The 23,169-nt window shown below is 47.9% G+C and overlaps 1 protein-coding gene across 1 annotated transcript; it reads left to right on the top strand.

Moving 5' to 3' along the window:
• The first annotated feature begins 1,182 nt into the window (after positions 1 to 1,182).
• Positions 1,183 to 19,504, top strand: BSG (basigin (Ok blood group)). The gene is made up of 8 exons (XM_086946742.1): positions 1,183 to 1,636; positions 2,511 to 2,673; positions 5,494 to 5,582; positions 6,140 to 6,276; positions 7,062 to 7,338; positions 15,069 to 15,093; positions 15,182 to 15,247; positions 18,471 to 19,504. The coding sequence occupies exons 1-7, from the start codon at positions 1,198 to 1,200 to the stop codon at positions 15,237 to 15,239; spliced, it is 1,188 nt and encodes a 395-aa protein (XP_086802868.1). The 5' UTR covers positions 1,183 to 1,197; the 3' UTR covers positions 15,240 to 15,247; positions 18,471 to 19,504.
• The last annotated feature ends 3,665 nt before the right edge of the window (positions 19,505 to 23,169 follow it).

Raw genomic sequence — 23,169 nt, 5'->3', positions numbered from 1 at the left:
CAAGACTGATTTGCATATGGCTGGGTTCAAACTGGAATTGCATGGTGAGCAAAAAAACGATTTAGACCCAGATCTCTGTACTGGGGTGAATGTATGACATTGTTCTGCATTCTGTCCAACTGTTTTTGCATTTGTCACCCCGAATGGGACGGGTATGCTCTGACGTGAGTCCTGTGCTCTCCATGCCACTGGAAACAAGCTATCCTTGCTAATAAGGGCTGAAAGCCTGAAACCGGGACGTGACTCCTGTGCTCTCCATGCCACTGGAAACAAGCTATCCTTGCTAATATGGGCTGAAGCCTGAAACCGGTCCCAGGATGCTTGTTTCCTGTCCAGGAAAGAGATGGCTTGGCAGTTCGGGCTGGACTGTTCCCACGAGGCACAGGGTCAGACTGATTTGCATGTGGCCATGTCTGAACTGGGGTGGAGGTGAGCTAAAGGATGATGATGGATTAAACCCAGATCAGTTGACTGGGGGTGAGTGTTTGATTTGCTCAAACGCTCCGTCCATCATCCCCTTTGGTATTGCTGCTCTTAAACTGGAGCAAAAAAAATGGGTTTAGGTCAAGATCACTTCACTCTTTACTGTGATGAATGTTCGACTTTGTTTAGCTTTCTATCAACTGTTATTTTTGCATTCCTTTCTACCTGGGCTGTGCCTGAGACTGAAGAGGGGAGCGAGCTCAAAGAGGGCCTGAACCCCTTGTTGGACACCCTGGTCTTTAGGGCTTCTGGATTCCTTTCCTTTTCTTGGTGCTTCCCAGAAGCACATTCGCCCTCTCCTGCAGTGATGTGCAGCTTGCCTCTTTGCATCTGGTGTTTGTCAGAGTAATTATAGGATGTCTGTCGAATAAGCTGCATGTTTTTTCTCCCAAATAACTCCTTTGCATTTCTTGCCTGTCCCTGAAAAGATTATCCAGACATGTTTAAAGGGGTTACTCTTAGACTAATTTGAGAGTACTGGTCTAGAGCCACTGCTGCACAGCACTGACTGGCACATCTGCAACAGCTGGGCCCCTTGCACCGCCTGATGTCTCCGATGGAGTCTCAAGATGTGACCTCGGTGGACCGCTCCACCAGTGCTTTCACATTCCGCTCTGTTGTATCTACCTGCTTTTGCAGATCTGTGGTTTGAATGCAGTTCTGTGTTTGCTGTCCTAGGTATACCTCAATTTGGTAAATGTTGGCTTTGATTTGATGGATGTGTGTCTGACCTCTAACCGCTCTGGTTGTCTCCCTCTCAGTCTTCTTCTAACCTTTTTTGCACTAACACTTTCCGCCTCCCTAGCTGGTTTCATAAAGTCGCCGCTGTCCCAGGTGAAGCTGAGTGGCGACAGTGTGGAGCTGCACTGCGAAGCTGTAGGCCGGCCCATCCCTGAAATCCAGTGGTGGTTTGAAGCAGATGAACCCAATGCTACATTTTCTCAGCTCTGGCAAGGTGCTCGTGAAGACCGCGTCCAGATCCATGTCACCTACAATGTCCACGCCGCCAGTGCGATCCATATTACAGCCCTTCTCGTGGAAGACACTGGCACGTATGAGTGCCGTGCAAGCAATGACCCAGACCGCAACCACCTCTGGAAGACTCCAAAAGTCAAGTGGATCCGCTCACAGGCAAACGTTATCGTGCTAGAATGTGAGTGGCCAGCTGGACTGTGGTGGTGTGCAGTCCGCCTGGATGCCTCCGTCTACCGTGCTTTTCCCCCTGTTGTGCCATCTATGAAGACTCCTTCCTGAACCACCTTGTGTAGAACCACGAGACTCCCTTCCTTGTGAACCCTTCTCCTGCAAGCCTACCACCACAGACCTGCTCAGGCGGGATTGCACCGATCTGTCTCATCTGTTGATCTCCAAACACTGTTACCCTCCCTACCTTGCTCCAAGGTATCCAATGCTGTTTCCCAGCTCTAAAGTCAGGCCTCGCTGCTGTGACGAGGCAGACCCTGTTTGTATGCTACGTCTTCCTTCCTCCTGCTCCTTGACTGTGGTGCTGTGCAGTAGACGTCTGTTCCTCACATAGGTGTCTGTTTTATTGCTGCTCAAGACTACGTTGGTTTTTTGTTTTTTTTTTAGCAAAAAGTGGGCCTGGCTGGGTGATAATGGGTGTCCTCCAGCCAGGGCTAGGTAGGCTGGGATGTTCCACTTTTAGAAGCCACATCATGACACCTCTTGCCTCGAACCCACCTGGCCATGCTAGCTCACTCATTTACTTTAGTTTATCTTTTAGCATCTTTTGGTAACTATTGTACTTTGTCACATTTGCAAGCGCTTCATTTTCTCACTGATAGAAGTTTTCTAGGTTTTTCTTGTCCAGTCGTGAATATGCTTCTCTTGCTAGTTTGTGCACAGTCGATGTTTTTAAACCATCCTTCATAGATAGGGTGAGGAGGGCCAGTTTGTGACTGAGGCTGGTGGACAAGTCGTTGGCTGTTTCGTTTGCAGTCACTAGGGACAGGACTTGGAGCTCTTCTGTCTGGTATATTTATGCTGGTTTCTCTTCTGTCCCTCAGATCCGGTTTTGTTCACCAGCCCTTCAGAGTTCACTTTTGGCAGCAGTGCTGTTCTCTTCTGCAACGTCACGTTGCTTCCATCGAACATCACCGGCCACAAATGGATGAAGGGAGACAAGACTCTCCGGGAAGATGACTCCAACGACATTAGCACCGCTTACAAGTAAGTGCAGAGTGCAAAGCACTGTGATGTCCCGGGTACTGGCAGCCATGCAGCCCTGACGTCTTCCCCTGCTCTAGTCTTTGGACAGTGATATTATCCCTTTGTTCACAGCTCACTGTCCAGTGACCTTTCTGAAATCTGCCCACATATACACACTGCATCAAATGTCTTCTTTTTCAAGACCTTTTCTCCGCCCTGTCACCCAAGGGAACATCTTCTGGTCCGCTTACCTCTCCTGTAACTCACCAACCCCCAAACATCCCTGCCACGGAGCTTGTTTCTGAATCACTGCATCCTCTCCCGTTGTAACACTTCTCCGGAAACTACCAACATCGCTTTACATCGTTATTACATTCATCCCGCACCCACCTACAGTTCACCCCGTTGCAGTATAGGGACTGCTTTGTGTCGCCACTCCCCTAGAATGCTTGAGCTGCCAGACTTCAGCCGACTTGTCCACTCTCTAAAATGACTGCCCTTTCGGATTATGCTTTTAGGATCTCGACTTTCAGTACTGTTTTTCGCAGTTCGAAGTTTGTCATGCATGCCCCCTGCAGTTGATCCTTTCCACTTTTGCTTTATGTATTTTCTTTCTGGGTCCCTAACACCATATATTGAAAAGTTTCATCCAACCGAAGCCTCTCTGGCACAGCACTAAAATGATCTCCGCCCTCCTGACGACTGTGTCCTCGTGCTCCTTCTGCACAGTGACTCCGCTAACTACAAAAGCCACATCACTCAAGCCCAGGATTTTCTTGGGTCCATTCTTCACACCACCTGCCTTGACTCCTATCACTACAGGGGAGGGAGCATTGGTATTTCCACTTCCAATATTCTGGCGTAAGGTATGTTGATACTGCACCTCTTGGCTTAACAAATCAGACCTAATTCAGCCATTAAGGGTGACTGGGTGAAACCATAATCGACACATTCACTATGGCCCAGTCCAAACCAGATTTGAAAGAACTACATTGATCTCCATGGGGATATGCTAACATTCTAGCATGGGTCTGGCCCTCCAGACTGGCTTTGTAGAACCCTGGCCTAGGACTAATGGGTTATGGACGAACGATGAAATGATTGGCACTTAATATTCGCCTTAATTTGTCTATTTACCTGCAGAGTTGCTGATAAAATGTGAGGCTTGTGATAACCCCTTATGTAGACATGTACTGAATATTAACCCCTTCGATGCTCATGACGAGCTCAGCTCGTCATGAGGCACGGTTGAGCTGTGCTGATGACGAGCTGAGCTCGTCATGAATGATGGGAATAAAGGATCTGCAGCACAGGAGGGGAATTGCTGCAGCAGCGATGTAGTTAAGCGAACAAACCATTTTGAAATACTACTTGTGGTGTGCGTGTATCAGTTGAAAGTAGAACGCTAGATTCTACTTCACCATCGCCTACAGATGTGTTTCTCGGACAGTCTTGTTTGACTCCTCCTCTTCATGTAACAGAGCATAGCTCTCGTGAGGAGGAGCAAAACACCTTCCACTTATTCCGGTCTCTAAAAAAAATACTACTCCTTTTGGGGCTGGTGGATCTACCTGATGCGAGTCCAATAATGTCGGAGTGACTATGACAGAACCATCTCCCTAGGTTGGCACCACCCCAGCCTCGCCTATCTAAGCTGCCACCTTCTCTACTATTTCAAGCAGGTATTTGTCCGGCAGCAATAGGGCCATAGTCATACCTTTGAACCTTGTTAAGATAATCCACTATCTGTCCTGTTCATACTGATATTGCCACCCTGCCCTCCTTCTTGCTGTGTCTGAGCTACAGCGCGCTTCATCACGTTTCGGTACCTTCACTGTAGCCTTCATCGGAGTCCCACCCCGTGGAATTCTGGACGTTCTGTAATAAAAATTGCTTTTGGTTCACTTGCCACCCATCGTTTGCCTCCTAAAAGATTCCAACATCGCAGTTCAAACTGAATCTGTTTACCAGCATGCACCTTTTACATGCATGTATAAACAAAGAAATACAAGTCCATTTTGCTGCGTGCTCTGCCTAATTGTGCTGTAGAAGTGACTCTTGTTTTGAAGTTTGTTCTCACACTGATCCCTGCTTGGAGAACTAGTCAGCTGGAAAGAGGAGCAGCCTGAGAACAGTGGCCCTTTCTCTACTCAAGTAGTTTAATCCTTTGTGGAATGAGCGCCGGAGCGGTGCCGCGGCCACGGTCCACCAGCCTGTCGCTCCCAGTTAATCCTGCGGCTTCAGATGGCAGAGCCTGGCAGAGGGAACAGGGCGGACGCCAGAAACACTCCTTCAAAGGGGCTCAGCTTCTGACCTCCGCCCGGCTTGCAGAATGACTATAGCTGTGTGGTGCCCAATAGATCACATGTTCCCAATTTCTTAAATAAAATGTACAGACTCTCTTTTAGCTGAAACAAGCAAGATTGTTCCTTGGAAGTTAGTGGCTAATGGAAATGTAAAGGCATCAGTGTCAGGGTTTTCTGTTCTCCATCTAACTGTATGCCTGCTTGATCTGTTGCAGTCCTGCTACTGCAGAGCTTACTAGCTGGCAGCGGGGCGATGGGCTTGTTAAAGTGGCGTTGCAGATGCCCGGTGTTGCTGGACTTCCATGGTTGACTGTACATCGCACAGCTGTTAGCCACGTCACTGCAGTGTCAGGATGCCTGTGCCGGCCTTCTCAATGGCCAGGTCTGCAGGGCCGTCGAGGGCGGGGCAGAGGTCTTCTGTCCAATACCCAGTTGCCTGTAAATTTTGAGGCCTCTTCTGAGCACATGAACCGCTTAAATAGCTCTTTTGTTGCATTGTAAGTTTGCTCCTAATTGCAACTGTTTCTCTTCCTAGTGTCTCTCAGGTGAATTCAGACACTTCCGGTGTGTACACTTGCCACTTCAAGACGGACCCACCTGTGTCCGGAACCATCGAGGTTGCAGGTAAGGAGTTATGGCCGACCTTGTGCTTGGACCCCTTTTTAGATGGCCACTCAGGATAGGGGTTTTTCCTTGACAAACTTTTTTTTCCAGTGCTTTTCTTGATGGATTGTTGAATGAACAGCTGAAGGGGGCAGGATATTGAGCTTATGAGCGCACTGAGTAAGCAGACTGAGGGTGGTGGGAGTCTGGAGGGGTCGGAAACTGCTTTGTTGAGATCCAAGCCTTCCCACTGGGCCTGCTAGTGCAGTATTCTTTGCTGTGAAGATCATTACAGATGATGGCTCTTGGGACATAATAGCAAGATTTGTATCGTGCAAAGCATGGCGTCCACTTCAAAGTACTAAATAAATATTGCTCCAGCTTGAACGGTCTCTGGTGCTAATACACTGGATCGTGACGCAGTAGACAGATGTATTCTATCCTGCCGTGGACATGCACCACAGCGTTCTCGCCTTCTCACCCTGTTCTTCGGGTTTTAGGCCAATGTCTGTAGTGAAATGGAGTATTGCAGATTAATTCCTTATCTTGACCTGTGTGCACTTTTTCCATTCTCCTAGTTTCACCCCACGTGGTTGCATACAAGCCAAGTGAGCATGGCAATGAAGGTGACGTCGGGGTCATGACCTGTAAGAGCAAATCTTACCCACCAGTGGAGAACTGGAACTGGTACAAGGTGATGGACGGCGCCAACGAGGTTTGTCACAAGTTGTGTTACTAGGGGGTGTGGCAGTGGATGTACACTTGAAGAATTGCTTTAGGGAACACAACTTAGGATGGGATTCTATATTGTAAGAATACAAAGTTGAGGTTTTGTGAAGAAGCGTTGTGGTTTCATAATAGGTGTCACTTCGTATGTATAGCTTAGAGGCTTGCACAGGACCATATCTTCTCAATGCTTCTGTGAGAGGCGTGGACATGTTCTTTCAGTGCTTGCACGTAAGGTGTCCATGTGACCTCATCGTTTCAGTGTTGGATGAGAGGCAGAGACATGCGCTTCCCTTTTCAATGCTTGTATCCGGTCTGCTCATGTGAGTTCCTTCCTTAGTGTTTTGAAGAGATGTTAAGCTGGGTTCCATTTAAAACCAGTGCTAATTTACTTTGCCTTGATGAACTTCCGAGTCAGTTCACTTGTGTGTGCAGCTTGTTGTTGTTTATTGTTCTCAGGCATTTACTCAAGGGGTTGCTTGTTTGTTGCTGATTAGGTAAAGACCCTCCCTATGCATCTTTTTGTGATGGGTCTCTACAGGGCGGCTGATTGGTCAAGAAGTAAAGGAGCATCAGGTGGCTTTTGTTTTGTTTTCTGCTGCCTGTGTTGCTAATGTGTCCCAGCAGCGTTGGCCTTGGTCCTGTGAAGCGTGGTAGTATTGTACTTGTGCTGTATTTCTCGTTATAAAAGGGTGAGCGTGCAGCTTTTTTTTTACCCACATGTAAATTTGTTGGCATGAGTTAGAATCCCTCTAATCAACTCTGTTCTTTCAGCCTATATTGAACGGCACCGGTGACCGCTATCACATCAAATCCAATGGCACGAAATCCGAACTGCGGATCAGTGCCCTCAGCATGGAGACCGACCCAGGCACGTACATCTGCAACGGCACCAACCTGCTGGGCAGCGGAGGCGCCACCGTCTCCCTACGCGTGCGCAGCCGCCTCGCTGCCCTCTGGCCCTTCCTGGGGATTGTGGTCGAGGTGCTGGTTCTGGTGACCATCATCTTCATCTATGAGAAGAGGCGAAAGCCAGACGAGGTTCCAGATGGTGAGAACGAGTGATCTTCACTCATGCGCTGAAGGGTTTGTGGGTGTGGTAGTCTAGCTGCGCGTGGGCTTGTACCAATGTGGGAGCAGGGCTTTGTGTAAATCACTTAATCAGCAATTTATAAGTAGAGGACACTGCTGACTTCTTTTTGGGAGACCCAGCACTTCTTCTATTTTCTGTTTGGCATTTTATGTGTCTCTGATAAGAGCCTTGGATTTGAACTCATTGGCCCTTATGCCCATCATTCCGGAAAACCTCTGGCTCCTGTGTCTTGAGTTGCGTAGCGCTGTGCACTCTTTCAGGCAGCCTCGACTCATCCGCCCCAGATCAGGAACAAGTCTTCTTGTTAAAATGGCCATTGCTTAGTTTATTGAGGTATTAAATGTCGTGTCTTTTCACCACTTTAATAAACCTTTTCTCTTTAGTCTAGCCAATAGAAGGATGATGCAAAAAGTAATGGAAGTGAGATTGAAATTTCTGGTAGATTATAAGAACATTTGCTAAAGCCAAACTGTGCCTCTTCCCGTGTTCATTTACATGCTCGATGACTGGCAGTATATGCTGCTTGAATGAGCTTGGCTGTGATGCAGCTTTGCTCATTGCTTAAGTGTTTCCTGTATTTTTTTTCTGCCAGCTTAACCTGGTGTCAACTTATTTAATTATTGCAAATTCACATGTCTGCTAATCAGTAACTTGTTGGGTTTGGAAAAGTACAGCTTGTGACGCACCTGGTTCCTTTAGTTGCATTTTTATTTCTGGCCTTGATTATAGACCGGATGAAAGCAATCTTAGGCTTCGTTTTACATCCAGCCATGAGCCTGGACCTTGGCCATGTCCGGTGCACTCTCGTGAGGTGGGGAGATGAACAGTGGATTTGAACTTCGATTCTCTCCAGCAAGTGCCACTCTGTCCGTGGACGCGGAATCTTGCCTTTCGTTCAGATGAGGTTTCCACCTTGAATCAATCCTGCTTGGATCAGTAGCCTGCTTAAATCTTGAAACAACATTCAATCTTCCTCGTACAATTGTTACCAATCTGAAGGCTTGATAGAGAAGCTTCTCGTAAGAGGTAAAGATTGTTGTGCACGTCGGAGATGCGAGCACTCCACACTGCAGAACTTGAAATGCTTTGGGTACATGAACCCGGTCAGAACCGATGGGCTGGGGCGGGTTTAGGGGTAAAGCGTACCTCCCAGATTTAGTGGACACAGCAGGAAATTAACTGTTTTTCATGAATCTCACAGGGATGGTTGAGGCAAGAGCTGAAATTAACCAGATTCACCTAATCTGTTTTTTGTGTCTGTAAAAAGTGTCAGGGCCCTGGTTGGGAGACCCTGCACCTTGCATCACCCATTTCCAGTGCCCGTTCTTCCAATGGCAGTACTTAAACAACCACTTACCGTCCCACTGCTACAAGTGTGACAATTCAGGCTATTCCAGACACCCTCTCCAACCTACATGTATGGCTTGAGATGCCCGTATTAGTAATTTTAATGTATATTGAATTAATAAACAACTGTGCACCGGAAACCACCGCCTCAAATTAAGCACTGCCCTTAATCTTGGAGTTTATTTTGTTGGGCTTGACCCAGTCCTTACAAGCATGATCTTTTCTTTTTTCCTCTGCTTGCTTTTGCTCTGGTAAGTGAATAGGCGTGCCTATGTTCTGGAATCACGTGCTGGGCTCCATTTACTGCTGTTTGCTGTGATGCACCTGACATGACGTCCAAGCGCCAGCCCGAGTGCCCCTTGGCATGTTTTGGGCATGTGTTGGTCCTGCAAGTAATTTGCTTATGTCCACTCTCCCTTAATACTGCTGCTAGCAGGAGGAAGCTTTTGGGCTCTTTTTGCTTGGATTCGGTGATCGCTTTTCACTAGACTGCCCTTCATAAGGCAGAGGGCACGGCGACTGTAGCAGTGGTCAGTGCTGGAGAGTTGGAGTGACAGTATCTGCATACTATTAGTTATGCAATCCAATCCAATCCAAAAATTCTTTATTTCGGCCATATAGACCATAAAAGATGCAGTACAAGACATTACATACATTAAAATACATTTTTAAATACATTGTATAAAATTCTCTCTCATCCAGCGAGGAAGGAATTAAATAACAGTAAAATGGTTCAGGGGGCTTTTTTCTTTCTGATCAGCCATACTGCCATTAGAAATTTGGATATAGCGAACACAATGTGACCCAAGGTGCTGTTTTTCATGATTCTAAATGCCTGCGTATACTTTCTAAACCCCAGGTTCCTACAGAGCGGCGCTATCCAATATTTTCTGGGCCTTTGATAGGCAGGGCACACAAACAAGATGTGGAGGTCATCTTCCTCATGGATGTTACAACAAGGACATATTTTGTCACCCCCATTGGTCCACTTGTGGGTAAATGATTTAGTGGGAAGTGTGCCTAGCCTCCATTGAACAAACAATTTCCTCGCCAGGATAGGGAAAATAGAATCCATAAAAGGTTCAAAAACATAAGAATTTTTGGATTCCAGGAATCGCGCAGTAAGGGTGCCGCTGTTTTGAGCATCCATCATATGTGCAAGGGACCTGTCTTTATAGATTTGGGTCAAAGCTTTGCGCGAGATCCTTTGGCAACCTCGCGCAGGATCCTCCCATAGCTCAGGGAAGTTCATGGTAAGCAGTTCATTTTTTACAAAGGCAAGCCAGGGGATTTTGCTATTGCAGTTCAGGCTCATGACATGGGTAAGATCCTCCCTATAGTGATGAAGTTCATTTGTGGACCAAAGCCTGTGCCAGAACTTCACTGGCTTTGACACAAGCTCCTCTGCAATAGGGGGAAGACCCATGTCCATTCTCAATGGCAGGAGTGGCGTGGCTCGTGGGAGAACTAGTAAGCGCCTTAGAAAACTGTTTTCCACTATTGGTAGGTCTTTTCCAGCTTTGTACCCCCATAGCTCACTGCCATACATGGCCGCTGCCTTGGCCCGAGTCCTGTAAGTTTCAAGGGCCGGGCTTATGGGCTTATGGGCTTGAAGGTGGAAGTATTGGCCACCTTCAAGATTGCGCCCGACAGCTGGGACAGTTTGACCCTTGATCGTGCTATCTGACGGTCCCATGATAGATTTTCCTGCAATGTTACCCCCAGATATATAAAAGTAGACACCCTCTCAAGGCTGACAGTACCCAGGGTGGGATTGGGCCTGGTTTTATTTGGTGGATTAAAGATCATGTACTTGGTCTTCTCTGTGTTCACCTCTAGGCCGTGTTGACGACAGAAGAGACCAAATCCATCCAGGATCCTCTGGATCCCCATGGGGGATTTGGAAAGCAGGAGGGTATCATCGGCAAACATAATTGCCGGAACCCTCCTGCCTGCCAAATATGGGGCGTCGTTGTCCTTGACGTTTTCCAGATATGAAATAACATTATTGATGAATAGACAAAACTGGGTCGGTGCCAGGACACAACCCTGCCTCACCCCTCGACCAACAGGGAACCTGGACGAAAGATTGCCATCCCTCCCACACCTGACCTGCGCATAGTTGTTCTCTCACAGCCTGGTTATGATGAGTAACTGGGGGGGTACTCCTAGCTTTTCCAACACCTCCCAAAGTTTCCTGCGCGGGAATAGGTCAAAGGCTGACCTCAGATCCACGAAGACCATGTACAGTCTTCCCCTCCCTCAATCCTCACCGTCTTCCAGAAGAGGAGGACGAGGCAGAAGATCTGATTCATGGTCGTGTTTTTTCTAAAGCCAGCCTGCAGGGGACTCATGATATCATTATCCTCTACTCAGTCTAGTAGGTGGTTCAGAATAAGGCGCGCAAAGAGCTTTTGGGGGACATCTATAAGGCTAATCGGCCTGTAATTGGCCGGGCTCAGAGGAGACCCTTTCTTATATATCGGCACAATTTCAGCTCCTAGCCAAGAACAGGGGACCGCCATACCTCCTAATATAGCGTTGAAAAGGATAAGAAGGTACGGACCCCAGATGTCAGGATGGTGTCTAAAAAGATCCCCGGGTAGCTTGTCCAACCCCAGTGCCTTTCCCAGCGCGAAGCGCTCCAGTGCAATCACCACCTCACCTAAGGAGAATTCCAGGGCCATATCCTGGGTGCTGGGGGACTCCACCGCCGTCCCATCGGGCCATAGAGTGGTTTCTTGATAAAGTGCTCCGAAGTGAGCCTCCCAAACAGATGGGGCGATGTTAGGTTCTACTGCGGATTTGAGTTCCCCCGTCCCGTTGTTTACCAGGGCCCAAAATTTTCTAGAGTCTTTAGTTTTTAGGGCTTCAGACAGATCATGCCAATGGTTCCAATCCCACTCTGCCCTTGCATTGGCCATTGCTAGCTTGTACTCCCTCCTGAGGACTGCTACCTTCGCCTTGTCAACGTCCTCTTTAATGGCGGAGATTAGCGCTGATTTGATTTTCCTACAGGCAGAGGTGTACCAAGTGGGGGAACGAGTCTTTTTCCTTCGTGATTGTACCACCGGATGGAAGACCTCTGCAAGGTCCCTCACTAGTTCCTGATGAATGCTAGATAATCTCTCATTGTAATCAAGGGGTCTTGGTTGATTTATGAGAGCGTCCACCTCCTTGAACCTGGGGAGTGCTAAGCCATATAGCTTGTTTATAGCATCTTTGTCAATCAGCTTCCCCCATTTCACCCGGCGCCTATTTGTGGTGAGGAGCATGTCCCCCTGATCATCACCACAGGCAGTAGTTGGCGACCCTACTGCGGGGACTGGATGCTGGATCTCCAATAGAAGAGAATTGTGGTCACTATCTGTCCTCCGAAGCACCCTGAAGTCGTGAACTTTAGGCCACAAAGTGATATCTATTAATATATAGTCCAGCCTTGACTCGTGGTCCTTTCTATTGAATGTGCACAGTGAGGGAGTGTCGGATGGGGTGCGCCCATTGCACGCCCTCAGTGCAAAGTTCAGGGTGAGGGACGTAAGTTGTACTGCCAGCGGGGACCAAGCAGTGAGGTGAGGAGGAAGGATGGACTCCCCAGTGGTCATCCTCAGCAGTGAGAGCACCCTCCTTTAGACCTTCCAAGGGTTCGAAGTGGCAGTTAAAGTCCCCTCCCATCACTATTTTGAGGTCACCTGGCAATTGACCTAGGAAGGAAGACAATTCATCTAGGGTGGGGGATTCACTGGCCGCAGCAACTGGTCGCGAATAAACATTAACAATGGCCCATGTTGTTCTACCAGGCCATCTAAGCAGCACACACTGGATGTCCTGTGAAAGTGTGACCATCTTTTCCGCCTGACACCCAATGTGACTCGCAACCCAGATTGCTAGACCTCCCGAGGGTCTCCCCCTCCCGTTCCATTTTGCTGGGATTTCAAAAATATCAAACCCCCTTCTAGTCTGTGGTTCCCTTGCCCATGTCTCCTGAAAAAGGAGGACGTCGCTACCATTTACCAGGAGATCCCAATCCGGTGTACCTGCCTTGCTTGTGATGCCTGCCACATTCCAGGAGAGGATTCTCAACCCTGGACCTTGTGGTTGCAAGCCTGCCCCACAGTAGATGGACGGTATAGTAACTGTAGGAGGGTCAGAATCACACGGGCCAGTTGTAATGGGCGGAGAGGTGGGCAATACAGCCACCTCCACTGATCGCGTATTGGGGGCAATCAGTGTGTTTAATGATACCTCTGCTTGACCCGGGATACTTCCAAAGGAGGTCATTCCCTCATTGGCAAGGACCTGGACCCTTTTGTCTGTTATGGGAACAGATATAACTTCCCCCCTGGCTGGGACCCCATAGGCAGATTTTTCTGGAGGCTGTTGTACATCTCCCGTTTGTGGTCAATCTACTTGGTCAAGGCAAGAGAATCTATTCTGGTGGATGAAATTACCATGCGCGGGAAGTATATTATGCTTGGGCCTGTATCGTGAGCCATCTACTGCAAAACCCACTCTAGTCCAACTCTGTTCCCTCCCCACAACTGAATTACAGACATTTGGATAGAAGTGTGAGAGGGACACTAATTCGATGTTAGACTTGTCAGGCCTTACCAGCCAGTTGCAGATATATGGGGCAACCAGTGGGCTTTTGAAGCTGACTATGATACAGTCCCCCGCCCTATTCTTAGGGGTAACTCCAATCCATGGAATCCTTCTAACCATCAAGACATCTCCTTTTATGTTTGGAGGGAGGGGCCTGTTGATGTTAAGCCAACTAATTACTTTGTTACGAAGCGAGTCCTGCGGCTCTCTAGCATCACCAGTGAGCTCAGGGACTCCCACCACAATCGCCTTATATGCCACTGCCTCGGGGGCAGATTGACCGCCCTGCGCCTAGTGTTAGGGCTAATGGGGCGGCCAATGTGTCCGTTAGCAGAACTCCCCTCACCCGTTTGTTGGGGGGGGTGTGGGTTGCTTGGATTTTCTTGGAGCGGGAACAGGGGGCCTAGACGTTTGGGATGACGAAGAGGGCATTTGGGGGGCAGGACTACCGGTAATGCTGTGTTGTACCCCTGACTGGACTGATGCCACATTTGGGGCCTGGGTGCTTGTTACAGCAGTAGGAGGTCTATTCCCCACTGATTCCCGAGGGACCGTCTGTGCATTTGGACCCAACCCCGGACTAGGACTATTTCTTTTGTGTGTAGTTTCTAAAGCCATGAGTCTAGCTTCTATGGAGTCCAGTTTTGCAGACAAGGGATTCAATAAGTTCTTGAGGGTGTCCGTAAGTGAGCTGATTAGCAAGTCTACAGTGTTAGGAGAGGTCCCACCAAAAATAAACGGCCCTGAGCACACTGGTACAGCTGTAGCTGGTGGAAGGCCAGAGTGATCTGACCCAGTTCCCGGAGAGATGGCCTCAGGAGAGGCCGAAATGTCCGTACTGGCATCCAGAATTTGCTTGGTTGTATCCACTTTGGCCCTTTTTGCCCCTCTCAGCTTCCTTGACCTTTTTCTTTTCGGTGGATGGTCCCCTCTACTGCTTGCGGGTTCAGGACACAGCTGTGGATGTTGTGGGCTGGTCCTCGCAGTCCCGGGGCAGCACCTCTCGCCTCCTCTGCGGCCTCGCAGCAAACACCTCCTCACGCCAGGTAAGACAGCTGGCTAGAACAGTCACTAGCTACTCCTGTAGCTTAACCAGGGATTCAGCAGGCAGACTCCTCGGATCGAGCGGCTCCCGCGAAGCGGGGGCCGCGAGGAGTGAAGAGCACTTTGGTGGGGGCGGGCACTGGGAGGGGGCGCGGCTCACCTGGGAAGAGGACACAGCTGTGGATGTTGTGGGCTGGTCCTCGCAGTCCCGGGGCCGCACCTCTTGCCTCCTCTGCGGCCTCGCAGCAAACACCTCCTCACGCCAGGTAAGACAGCGGGCTAGAACAGTCACTAGCTACTCCTGTAGCTTAACCAGGGATTCAGCAGGCAGACTCCTCGGAACGAGCGGCACCATACAGTTATGTAAAGGGGAGTTCAGTGATTTAACCGGAGACTGGGCTGAGATTTATTTATAAATATCCAGGGTGGTGGACAATGCAGACGGATGGAATTAAAACCCAGCTCGGCAGTTTCTTGAGTTAAATGACCAGAAGATGGTGGGAGGGACTTTACGCTTTAGGTAAATGGGTCATCTGGATGGGTGGACACGTGTGTGGGGTTGATGAAAGGTACCCACCCTACTGGAAGTACCCAAGGGAGCACTGAAATAGGCCTTAGATGTGGCTTGGTGAGTTATTGTGCACCTCAAGCAATGTCTGACATTTACTCTTCTCTTTCCGATGCGGCGCGTGAAGAAGACGATGGGGGAGCAGCACCTCTGTGAGTAACTTCAGCCTATCTTGGACTTGTCCCTTTTGGAGACCGAAATTCTGCCTTAAAAATCTGACACTGTTTTCAACTCTTGCAGGAAGAGCAACTCTGGTACAAACCATCAGGACAATGTGCGGCAAAGAAACTCTAACTGAGCGATGAGGTGGGTATGTGCATGCTGGTTGTGTACGTGGGAAAGCAATGGCGATGCTTGAGCCAGTATAAGGTGGGGGCTGTTGAGCTGCACATCTGCTTGCAGCGCTAGTGCATCTCTGCTCGTGTGACTCAGCCCGGAGATTGTAGGCTACTGGTATCAGCCAGTGGCTTACATTTACATATCCTTTTTCATGAATTAGTCCTTTCCCGTCTAATGTATTAAAGTTTATTAATACATCTAGAGTGCATGTGCAAAGAGCTTTGGAAAACGCCTGTCTGTGTAGTGGACCGTGCTAGTCGAACAGCAGTGTAGTTGGTTTGTAGTGCCCAATCTAAATTTATCCAGTGGCCCCCTTCTGAATTTACAGGTCCTCCTTTAATGGGGTCTCAGTGCAGTCTGCATCTGCTAGGGCGCTCTTGGGGAGAGAGGCGTTGGAGATGGAGTTAGAAAGCATAAAAAGTAAAGGGTTGAAATTCAACAGTTCTGTTTTCCATCACCAGTTTTGTGAATATTGAAGGAAATCTCCCTTGCCTTTTGCAGGGATCACCATTGACTTTTCTTGCCCAGAAATGCATCTAGGCGTTTCTCATCTGGCCCTAAAAGGGCATCTTAGTAAATCAGCTGAAGATGGAAACTATATGTACTTGCTAAGAGCCCCCAATACACCCTCCGTTTTTGTTGTCTTTTTGATTGGTGCCATGAAGGTGCACACTCAGAATACAGCCTCTCTGAAGGTTGCCATTTGCAAATCTTGATCCGGGTAGAATGAAGCCGGGTGCTGCCTTTAAAAGCAGACGTCTGCTTTCACGCGGGAGCGCTACGTGTATTTTTGATCCAGCATTTCTTCTCACTAGACTGGTCTACTTACTCATCTGGAGTCCAGAACTCGTGTAACCCTCATGAAATCAAGGTAGCCTTGAATGCAATGGAAGATGAGCATTGGTAAACCCAGCAAGTCTGGCTTGCATTTGGAGTCCTCGCTTAAAGTGAAACAAAACGTTTAATGGTCTGCTGAAGTGGATAAAAAGCTAAATATTTTCTACAAAGATTCATTTCTGAAATTAATTTTATGTGGGATGATTCGGTGTACTATGTAAAATAATCCTTGATGTATTGCAATGAAAGCAGTCTCCGGGAGGTGGAATGATGCAGCCAATAGTAAGAGATGAGCGAAGGGTACTGTTGTAAGCAGGGCGAGATATACATACTCGATGTATATTTTAATGAAGTATAGGTGTTGCAGATGCTGTGCCATCAAGCAAGTCCAGAAGGGTTGAAGGGGGCATGGGCTGAGCACAGCTGAGGTCTGAGCCAGAGCAGAGAAGGGGCGGAAGCCTCCGTTCAGTAGGCAGCAGTTTTGCAAAACGATGCACCTTTGTACGCTGCTGTTTACACGGTTTTGAATGTTCTTAATTTCACTGGAAGAGGATGCATTCCTCGCGATGTTTTTTAAGGTACATTTAAAATGTGAACTTATTTTATATTCTGTTTCCATGTGGTAGCGTCTTAACTTGTATGTTTCTTCTTTCCATGTTTTTATTCCGTTGAACTTTCTCTTGATGATGGAGGACTATTTCTGTAAAAGTCAACAGGAAAGGGTTCTTGGTTTTTAAGGCACAAAATGGACTAGGTGGTGGAGTAGGGGAGTTAAAGTAATTTCCTGATAATTTTGTAATGTAGTCCAGTGAGTGAACTAAGATGAAAGTGAATGTGCAAGGCCTTCTCAAGGGGTCCTTGGTGATGGATACTGTGCGTTGTCACTGACTCAGGGTATCAATGCTTCTGTACTCCAGTTGGTGATGAACACTTCCTTTACCTCCTTGTCGGGCGTTATTGAGGGGGAGCAGTAATGGCTTACTGCAGGTGTAGGTAGTGGGTTACACTCGGATTTGTGCCTGGTTTTTGTGGACTTGTGGTGCTTCTTGATCTTGGAGTACCCGGCCTGACTAGTTTAGGCTGCTTAGGGTTTGTTCAGAACTCCCCACTTAATTCACAGCCAGAAACACAAAAAAGGGAATCTTGCACTGCACTAAGGAGAGATTGGAATCCCTCTCTCCAAGCCCCCATAAAAGACTTATCCCTGGGGCTTGGAGAGGTGCGAATGAAGGCTGTCAAATCTACTCTGGGTGAAGGGAAGCCGGTTAGGTTAATCACGCCATCCATGGACAGTCGTGAAATGGGCACCACAGTTTTCTGTTAGTGAAACAGATCTAGTCCGTGACTATACTGACCTTTAAACCAGAGATGTTAGGCAGCCCCCTATTGGGTACAGGTGAACAGGACTGCCCCCCACAACTAGAATTATTTGCCACCAATACCTATGGGTTGGTGTGAGGGGGGGCTGGTGCCCACGCTAATTTAGTACGGCATAGGGGGCACCCATTGGGTGCTCAGTCAGGCTGTTTTTGAAAATACTGTAAAAGCTGGAGAACCTCAGTGAACTTGAGTTTAGTTGACTTATAGATTAGGGTCACTGGAGCAAACATTTGGTAAAAGTCCATATAACTGTGACCAGTTCCCTGGCAGCGTGTCCAAGCCATGATTTCATCAAAACCCAAGGTAGGCAGCAGTCACCACTCTGGCCGCCTAGATATGTCTGTCTGTGGCAAAAACGGAAGATTTGCCAACTTGCATGGCCCATTTTAAAATGGCAACACGCAACTTTGTGGACAGATTTGTTCTTGTAGCTCTCGATTTAGCACAGTGTGTTGATATTTATTCCTTAAACCATTGCTGTCTGAAAGACCAGACATTCTGACCAAGTGCCAATCATGTGTGAATATGCAGCCCATAGGGTCTTTATATTTACTAGCACTGTCCCTCTGCTTGCAGTTCACTACTGATAGAGCACACATCTCCTTTGCCCCATGTTTTGATGCTTTGTTTAGTTGAGCATGAGTTCACCTTCTAGGACTGCCTCTTGATAAAGTTACTGCTTTCACCCGATGGGAGGATGCAACAGCACTAGGACTTCAGTCAGTGGAGGTCTTCAGACTTCTTGTCCAAACTGCAGAAAGAAAAGACAAACCATAAAGATTTGTGCTAGCAAAGAATGCATGGGAGGCGCTTCTTGGTATGCTTTTAATCTTGCAAAACGTGCTGTCACTCACTGCTTAGGATATTCTGTACATGTACCTTCACTAATAGCCAATTTAATATTTCTCCACAGAAGCAGAGTATTGTCACATTGACGTTTCCTCCTTTCTAATTCTTGTTATTCTCCCTCCAGGTGAAGTCTGAAGAAAATCAAAAGGAAGTGTCCGGTCGCTTTTAACATACCACCCGAAAAATCTGTGTTTGCTTTTTTAAATGACACTAACCTCCTTTTTAACAAACCGAATTGGTAGGCTTGTAATAGTAGCATATAACAAGTTGCCATCTGTGAATTCCGCTGCAGTTTTTAGCTGAAGGAAGGTTGTCTCCACATCTTGCATGATTTGGTGAGGGGCTCCCTGTAGCGGAACTCATCCCACCCATATTCTCCTTGTCTGCATGCGTCCTGCTCTAGACAGTGGGGCCAAGTCATTTGTCCTTGTTTGTATTGCATAGTGATGTTCACAGCAGCCCTTGCCTCAGTCCTAGTGAGTGTGGCCCTTGCTCCACCCCAGGAGAGGATCCGACACCTGGCATGCGATGAAAGCTGTGCCCAGTCTCCACCAGAAGTGTCAATCCCTCAGTTCTACTGTTTGTATGTGGCCTATGGTGCACCTCAGGACAGAAGCTGACAAACTCTGAAGTGGGTGCACCCCACCATCCAGAAGTGTCTTGGTGCAGAAGCAGATGTGTTCTTTGTGTGTTCTGGTCAGTGAATCGGGCATAATGAAGCTATGGGCTGAGTCTAATTCAGTAAGTGTTGCATTTGTCAAGTATGCAGTCTCTACCGTAAAGGCTGTTTGTAGTCTTGCGCTTTCCCTTGCTTAAATGTCTTGTTCTGGCTAAAGACCACTTTTCTGAAGTCTGGTATGCTATAATATAATTGTTTCTTTCTGCTGTTGTCAGCTTGGGCAAGGGATGGGCATCGGCAAGTTGCAGAAAATAAAGATTTGGGAGTAGTGAGTGGGAAGCTGAGCTGATAAAGGTGGGTGCAGTGTGCTCTGGATCAAGGTCATTGACTACTGTGGAAACCCGAATGGATACGTGTTTTTTTGCACACATGTTTTTTGCACTGTCTCGGCGTGAGAGCCATACAGTCTGTCCTTGTCTTGTAATTTACATACAAATATCACTGTTGCGGAGTGGCACAATAAAGATTTATGGATGTAAGTTTTCTTTGGTCATTTTTTGTCTTGAATGCAAAAAAAATAAACCATGTGGACCAATGTGAGGGGCAACTTGCTTATCATATTTAAACCAATCTTTGAGGTCTTGTAATGATGCCGTACAGTGTGAAGGTAAAGTTACTATGATGGCCACAGGCAACCATAGTAAAGCAGTCGCAGATAACAAGCCTGATACTGTGATGTGAAAGGGGTTGAAGTCCAAGACTGGAGTATTGGAAGCTTGATACATTTCTCTCGATGCAAGTTTTACATGGTTGGACTGCCCTTAATCTTGGTTTAAAGATTTATTTTTAATTTTATTTTTAGCTGTTTTATAGCGCGCTCTTTTACTACCAGAGTACCCTGGCGCGAAAAAGAAAACAAGCAAGTGGCCATCGGAAAAGAATTATAAAAGCTAATAGGCAATTCTGAAAAGATACGTTTTGAGTGCCTTCTTAAAAGGAACGAAATTTTCAATCTATCTCAAGGGTAGAGGTAGGGTGTTCCAAGTCCGAGCTGCGACAACAGCAAGTGACTGGCCTCCCAGACGTACTCGCTGAAAGCGGGGGACTCTCGAAATTACAGTCAGATGAGCGTAGAGACCGAGTGGTGACATAGCGGCTAAATCTTTTCCTCAGGTAAGAAGGCCCATGGTCATTGACTGCCTTGAATGCTAAAGTAAGGATTTTAAAAATTATCCTTTGCGCAATCGGCAGCCAATGTAGTTCCTTCATATGTATTCGCACACTTTCTCTACTTGGGACTTTGCACAACAAACGTGCCGTCGCATTTTGGATAATCTGCAGTCGAGCAACTAAGAAGGCTGGAGTTCCGCTAGAAAGAGAATTGGCATAGTCGAGCCGAGATAAAATTAAAGCCCTCGCAACAGACTCTCTTGCTGAAGATGGCAAATAAGGAAAGAACTTTCTCATGGCTTTAAGGGATCCGAAGCACACCCCTGTGAGTTTTTAGGTCTCGCGACCTATCGATGTGCGCAAGCGCATCGAGCGGAGCGAATTCAAGTGGCGAAAACATTGTGAAACCAAAGGGCTTTCAGCCCTGCGGTTTTCATGCAGTTCCCGTGTACATGCACGCGCATCGCATGCAAGCCCAGCCTCTCGCATTCCCAGGCTCTCCCGCCCCCATCCGGCATCAGGCTTCTCCTCCCACACCAGCAACTCCCCCCTCCCACACCAGCACCTCCCCTCACGCATTCACGCCCCCCCCACCAGGCTCTCCCGCCCCCATCCGGCTTCCCTCGTAATCTGCCTGCCTCCCCTCGCTCGCATTCCCGCCCCAGGCTCTCCCGCCATGGAAAATAAAACCTGTAAACTTTACTTTTTTCTTCGGTGACGGCACCGATTACCACTCATTTTCACTACTCCACCGCCTAGCCGCATGCGACTCTTGCTGTAAACAGGGTAGTAATTTACATGTCTAACAAATGATCGACAACACCGCCATTCATTTCAAGGTCCACAGGCACAGGCAGCAGCTGATGCTGAAGGGACCGTCACCGAATTTCTATTTGTTTCTAAAAAAGTTAAGTTTTACTCTTCGCTTTTTTCCCCACACCCGATACATTATTCTATTGTGTTTTCTTGTAAGTACGTGCGCAGAACATCAGTGCTAGTCCCGCCCCCCACCAGGCTCTCCCGCCCCATCCGGCTTCCCTCCGGCCATTTGGCAGCATTGCGAGGCCAGCTGACATCTCCCTAATCCGCCTGCCGCCTGCCACACTTCTCCTCCCCTTGCTTGCATTCCCCCCACCAGGCTCTGGACTTTCGCATCTTGCCGCGTCATCTTCGGTCATAGGGTTGCATCGATAAATGGTTGGAGGTAGATGTATCTGTTGTATATGGGTCACAGTTTTCTATTTTATGTAAGGTAGCTGGTTATTAATGCTTTTGTTACAGCGAGCCATATTTTAGCTGTAGGCCACTAGTTACACGTAGGTGAGTGAGGTATGTACCCATTGTTACATATACAAAGATAATTGTTATTCATGAGTTGCAATTGTAAAATGTTTGGCCCGGTACTGAATAATTCTCATGGCTCACTCTACCCTTCGTGACTCCGCACCTTTCTACCACCTTCCACTAACCCCATTTATGGCTTCCACATGAACATGGTTTCGTCAGCAGTGCGTATTCCTATTCCTCCAAACTATGTACACAACTTTTTAAAAAAACATTGCCACTGCCGCTTTAGAAGCGGCTGTTGAGTTTTGTCAAATGCATCACAATTGAGTCGGTCAGAAACGGTATTCCGTGAACATCGTATAACCAGAAAAGGGAAGGCGAGGATGTATACAAAAATATTGATTAAGTGAAAAGTTAAAACTCACAAAGCCCCTATCGACTCTCGCTGTAAACAGGGTAGTAACTTACATGTCTAACAAATGATCGACAACGCCGCCATTCATTTCAAGGTCCACAGGCACAGGCAGCAGCTGATGCTGAAAGGACCGTCACCGAATTTCTATTTGTTTCTAAAAAAAGAAAGTTTTACTCTTCGCTTTTTTCCCCACACCCAATATATTCTATTGTGTTTTCTTGTAAGTACGTGCGCAGAACACCGGTGCTAGTGCAGTTTGATTTTACAATTAACTCCTCCTACAAGTAGGAGCTAACATATACACAGAGGGTGTGCCCGAGAGGCGAGTTGTACTTATCTCACAGAATAAGATCATCTCCGGGAAGTGAGACACTTGCATTGACTCGTGACGCAGATAAGTATAATGGTCAAAACAAAACAGCAGTGCGTTTGAAAGAAAAAGTGGGCTAGAGTAACCGAACCATTTCCTGTCCAAGAGCCATATCGGTATTTTACAGCGTGGCGGACAAAATATTCAGAGATTCGTGAACCGCAAATCTAACAGCATACAGGCCTTCCTGGCTTCCATGAACTGACAAACTTCCAGCCCCAAACCAAGCCTCCCGCCACTGGCAGTATCCTCCTCGTTCAGCCCTGGGCAGTGAAGGGTTAATGCTTATCTCCGGGACGCTGGCACAGCTCATCCACAGCAGTGACTCATCTGCCCATCACCGGCAAACCCCTCCAGGCCCACACTCCCCCACCCTCGGGCCATTCCGATTTCCAGAGTAGGTAGGGACACGACCACATACGATTTCAGGACACCTGCACCTGTCCGCACACGTACCAACCAGGTAGAGGCCGGTATCTATGCATCAACCATTTCAACCACCTCCTCACGCAGGCTGCACCCCCACCCAGAACTCCACATGAAAGCCACACACACTTCAAAGGCTCCACACCCCGCCCCCGTCTGCACTTCGCACTTTCTGACTTCCCCTCCCACGGCTCTTCACATTCACGCGCTCGTTACCATTTGCTCCCGAGCCGCATTTCTCCTCCCCCTCCCTAATCTTAGCAATGCCAAGAGCTTGTTTTCCCCAAGGTCTCTGACTCCATTTCAGCTTGTTCTTGTGCCCGCCAAGGATGTTTCACCGTGATCAGTTTGTGCCTTTGATTTCTCCAAAGAGAGATCCGAGTCCAAGGGCTCCCTGGTAGTATTGTGAAGCAGGCAGTGATGTCTTTCGTATAATCCTGCAGCAGCTGAATGACCCCTTAGTCGGCGGTGCCTGAAGATCTGCCAGTGTGGGGAAGTAAACTGTCCTTTGCTGTGCTGAAGAAGCTGACTCAGGG

Source organism: Lissotriton vulgaris, chromosome 12 (assembly GCF_964263255.1).
Source record: "Lissotriton vulgaris chromosome 12, aLisVul1.2, whole genome shotgun sequence".
Classification (NCBI taxonomy): Eukaryota; Metazoa; Chordata; class Amphibia; order Caudata; family Salamandridae; genus Lissotriton; species Lissotriton vulgaris.
This window is presented reverse-complemented; position numbering and strand designations above follow the sequence as displayed.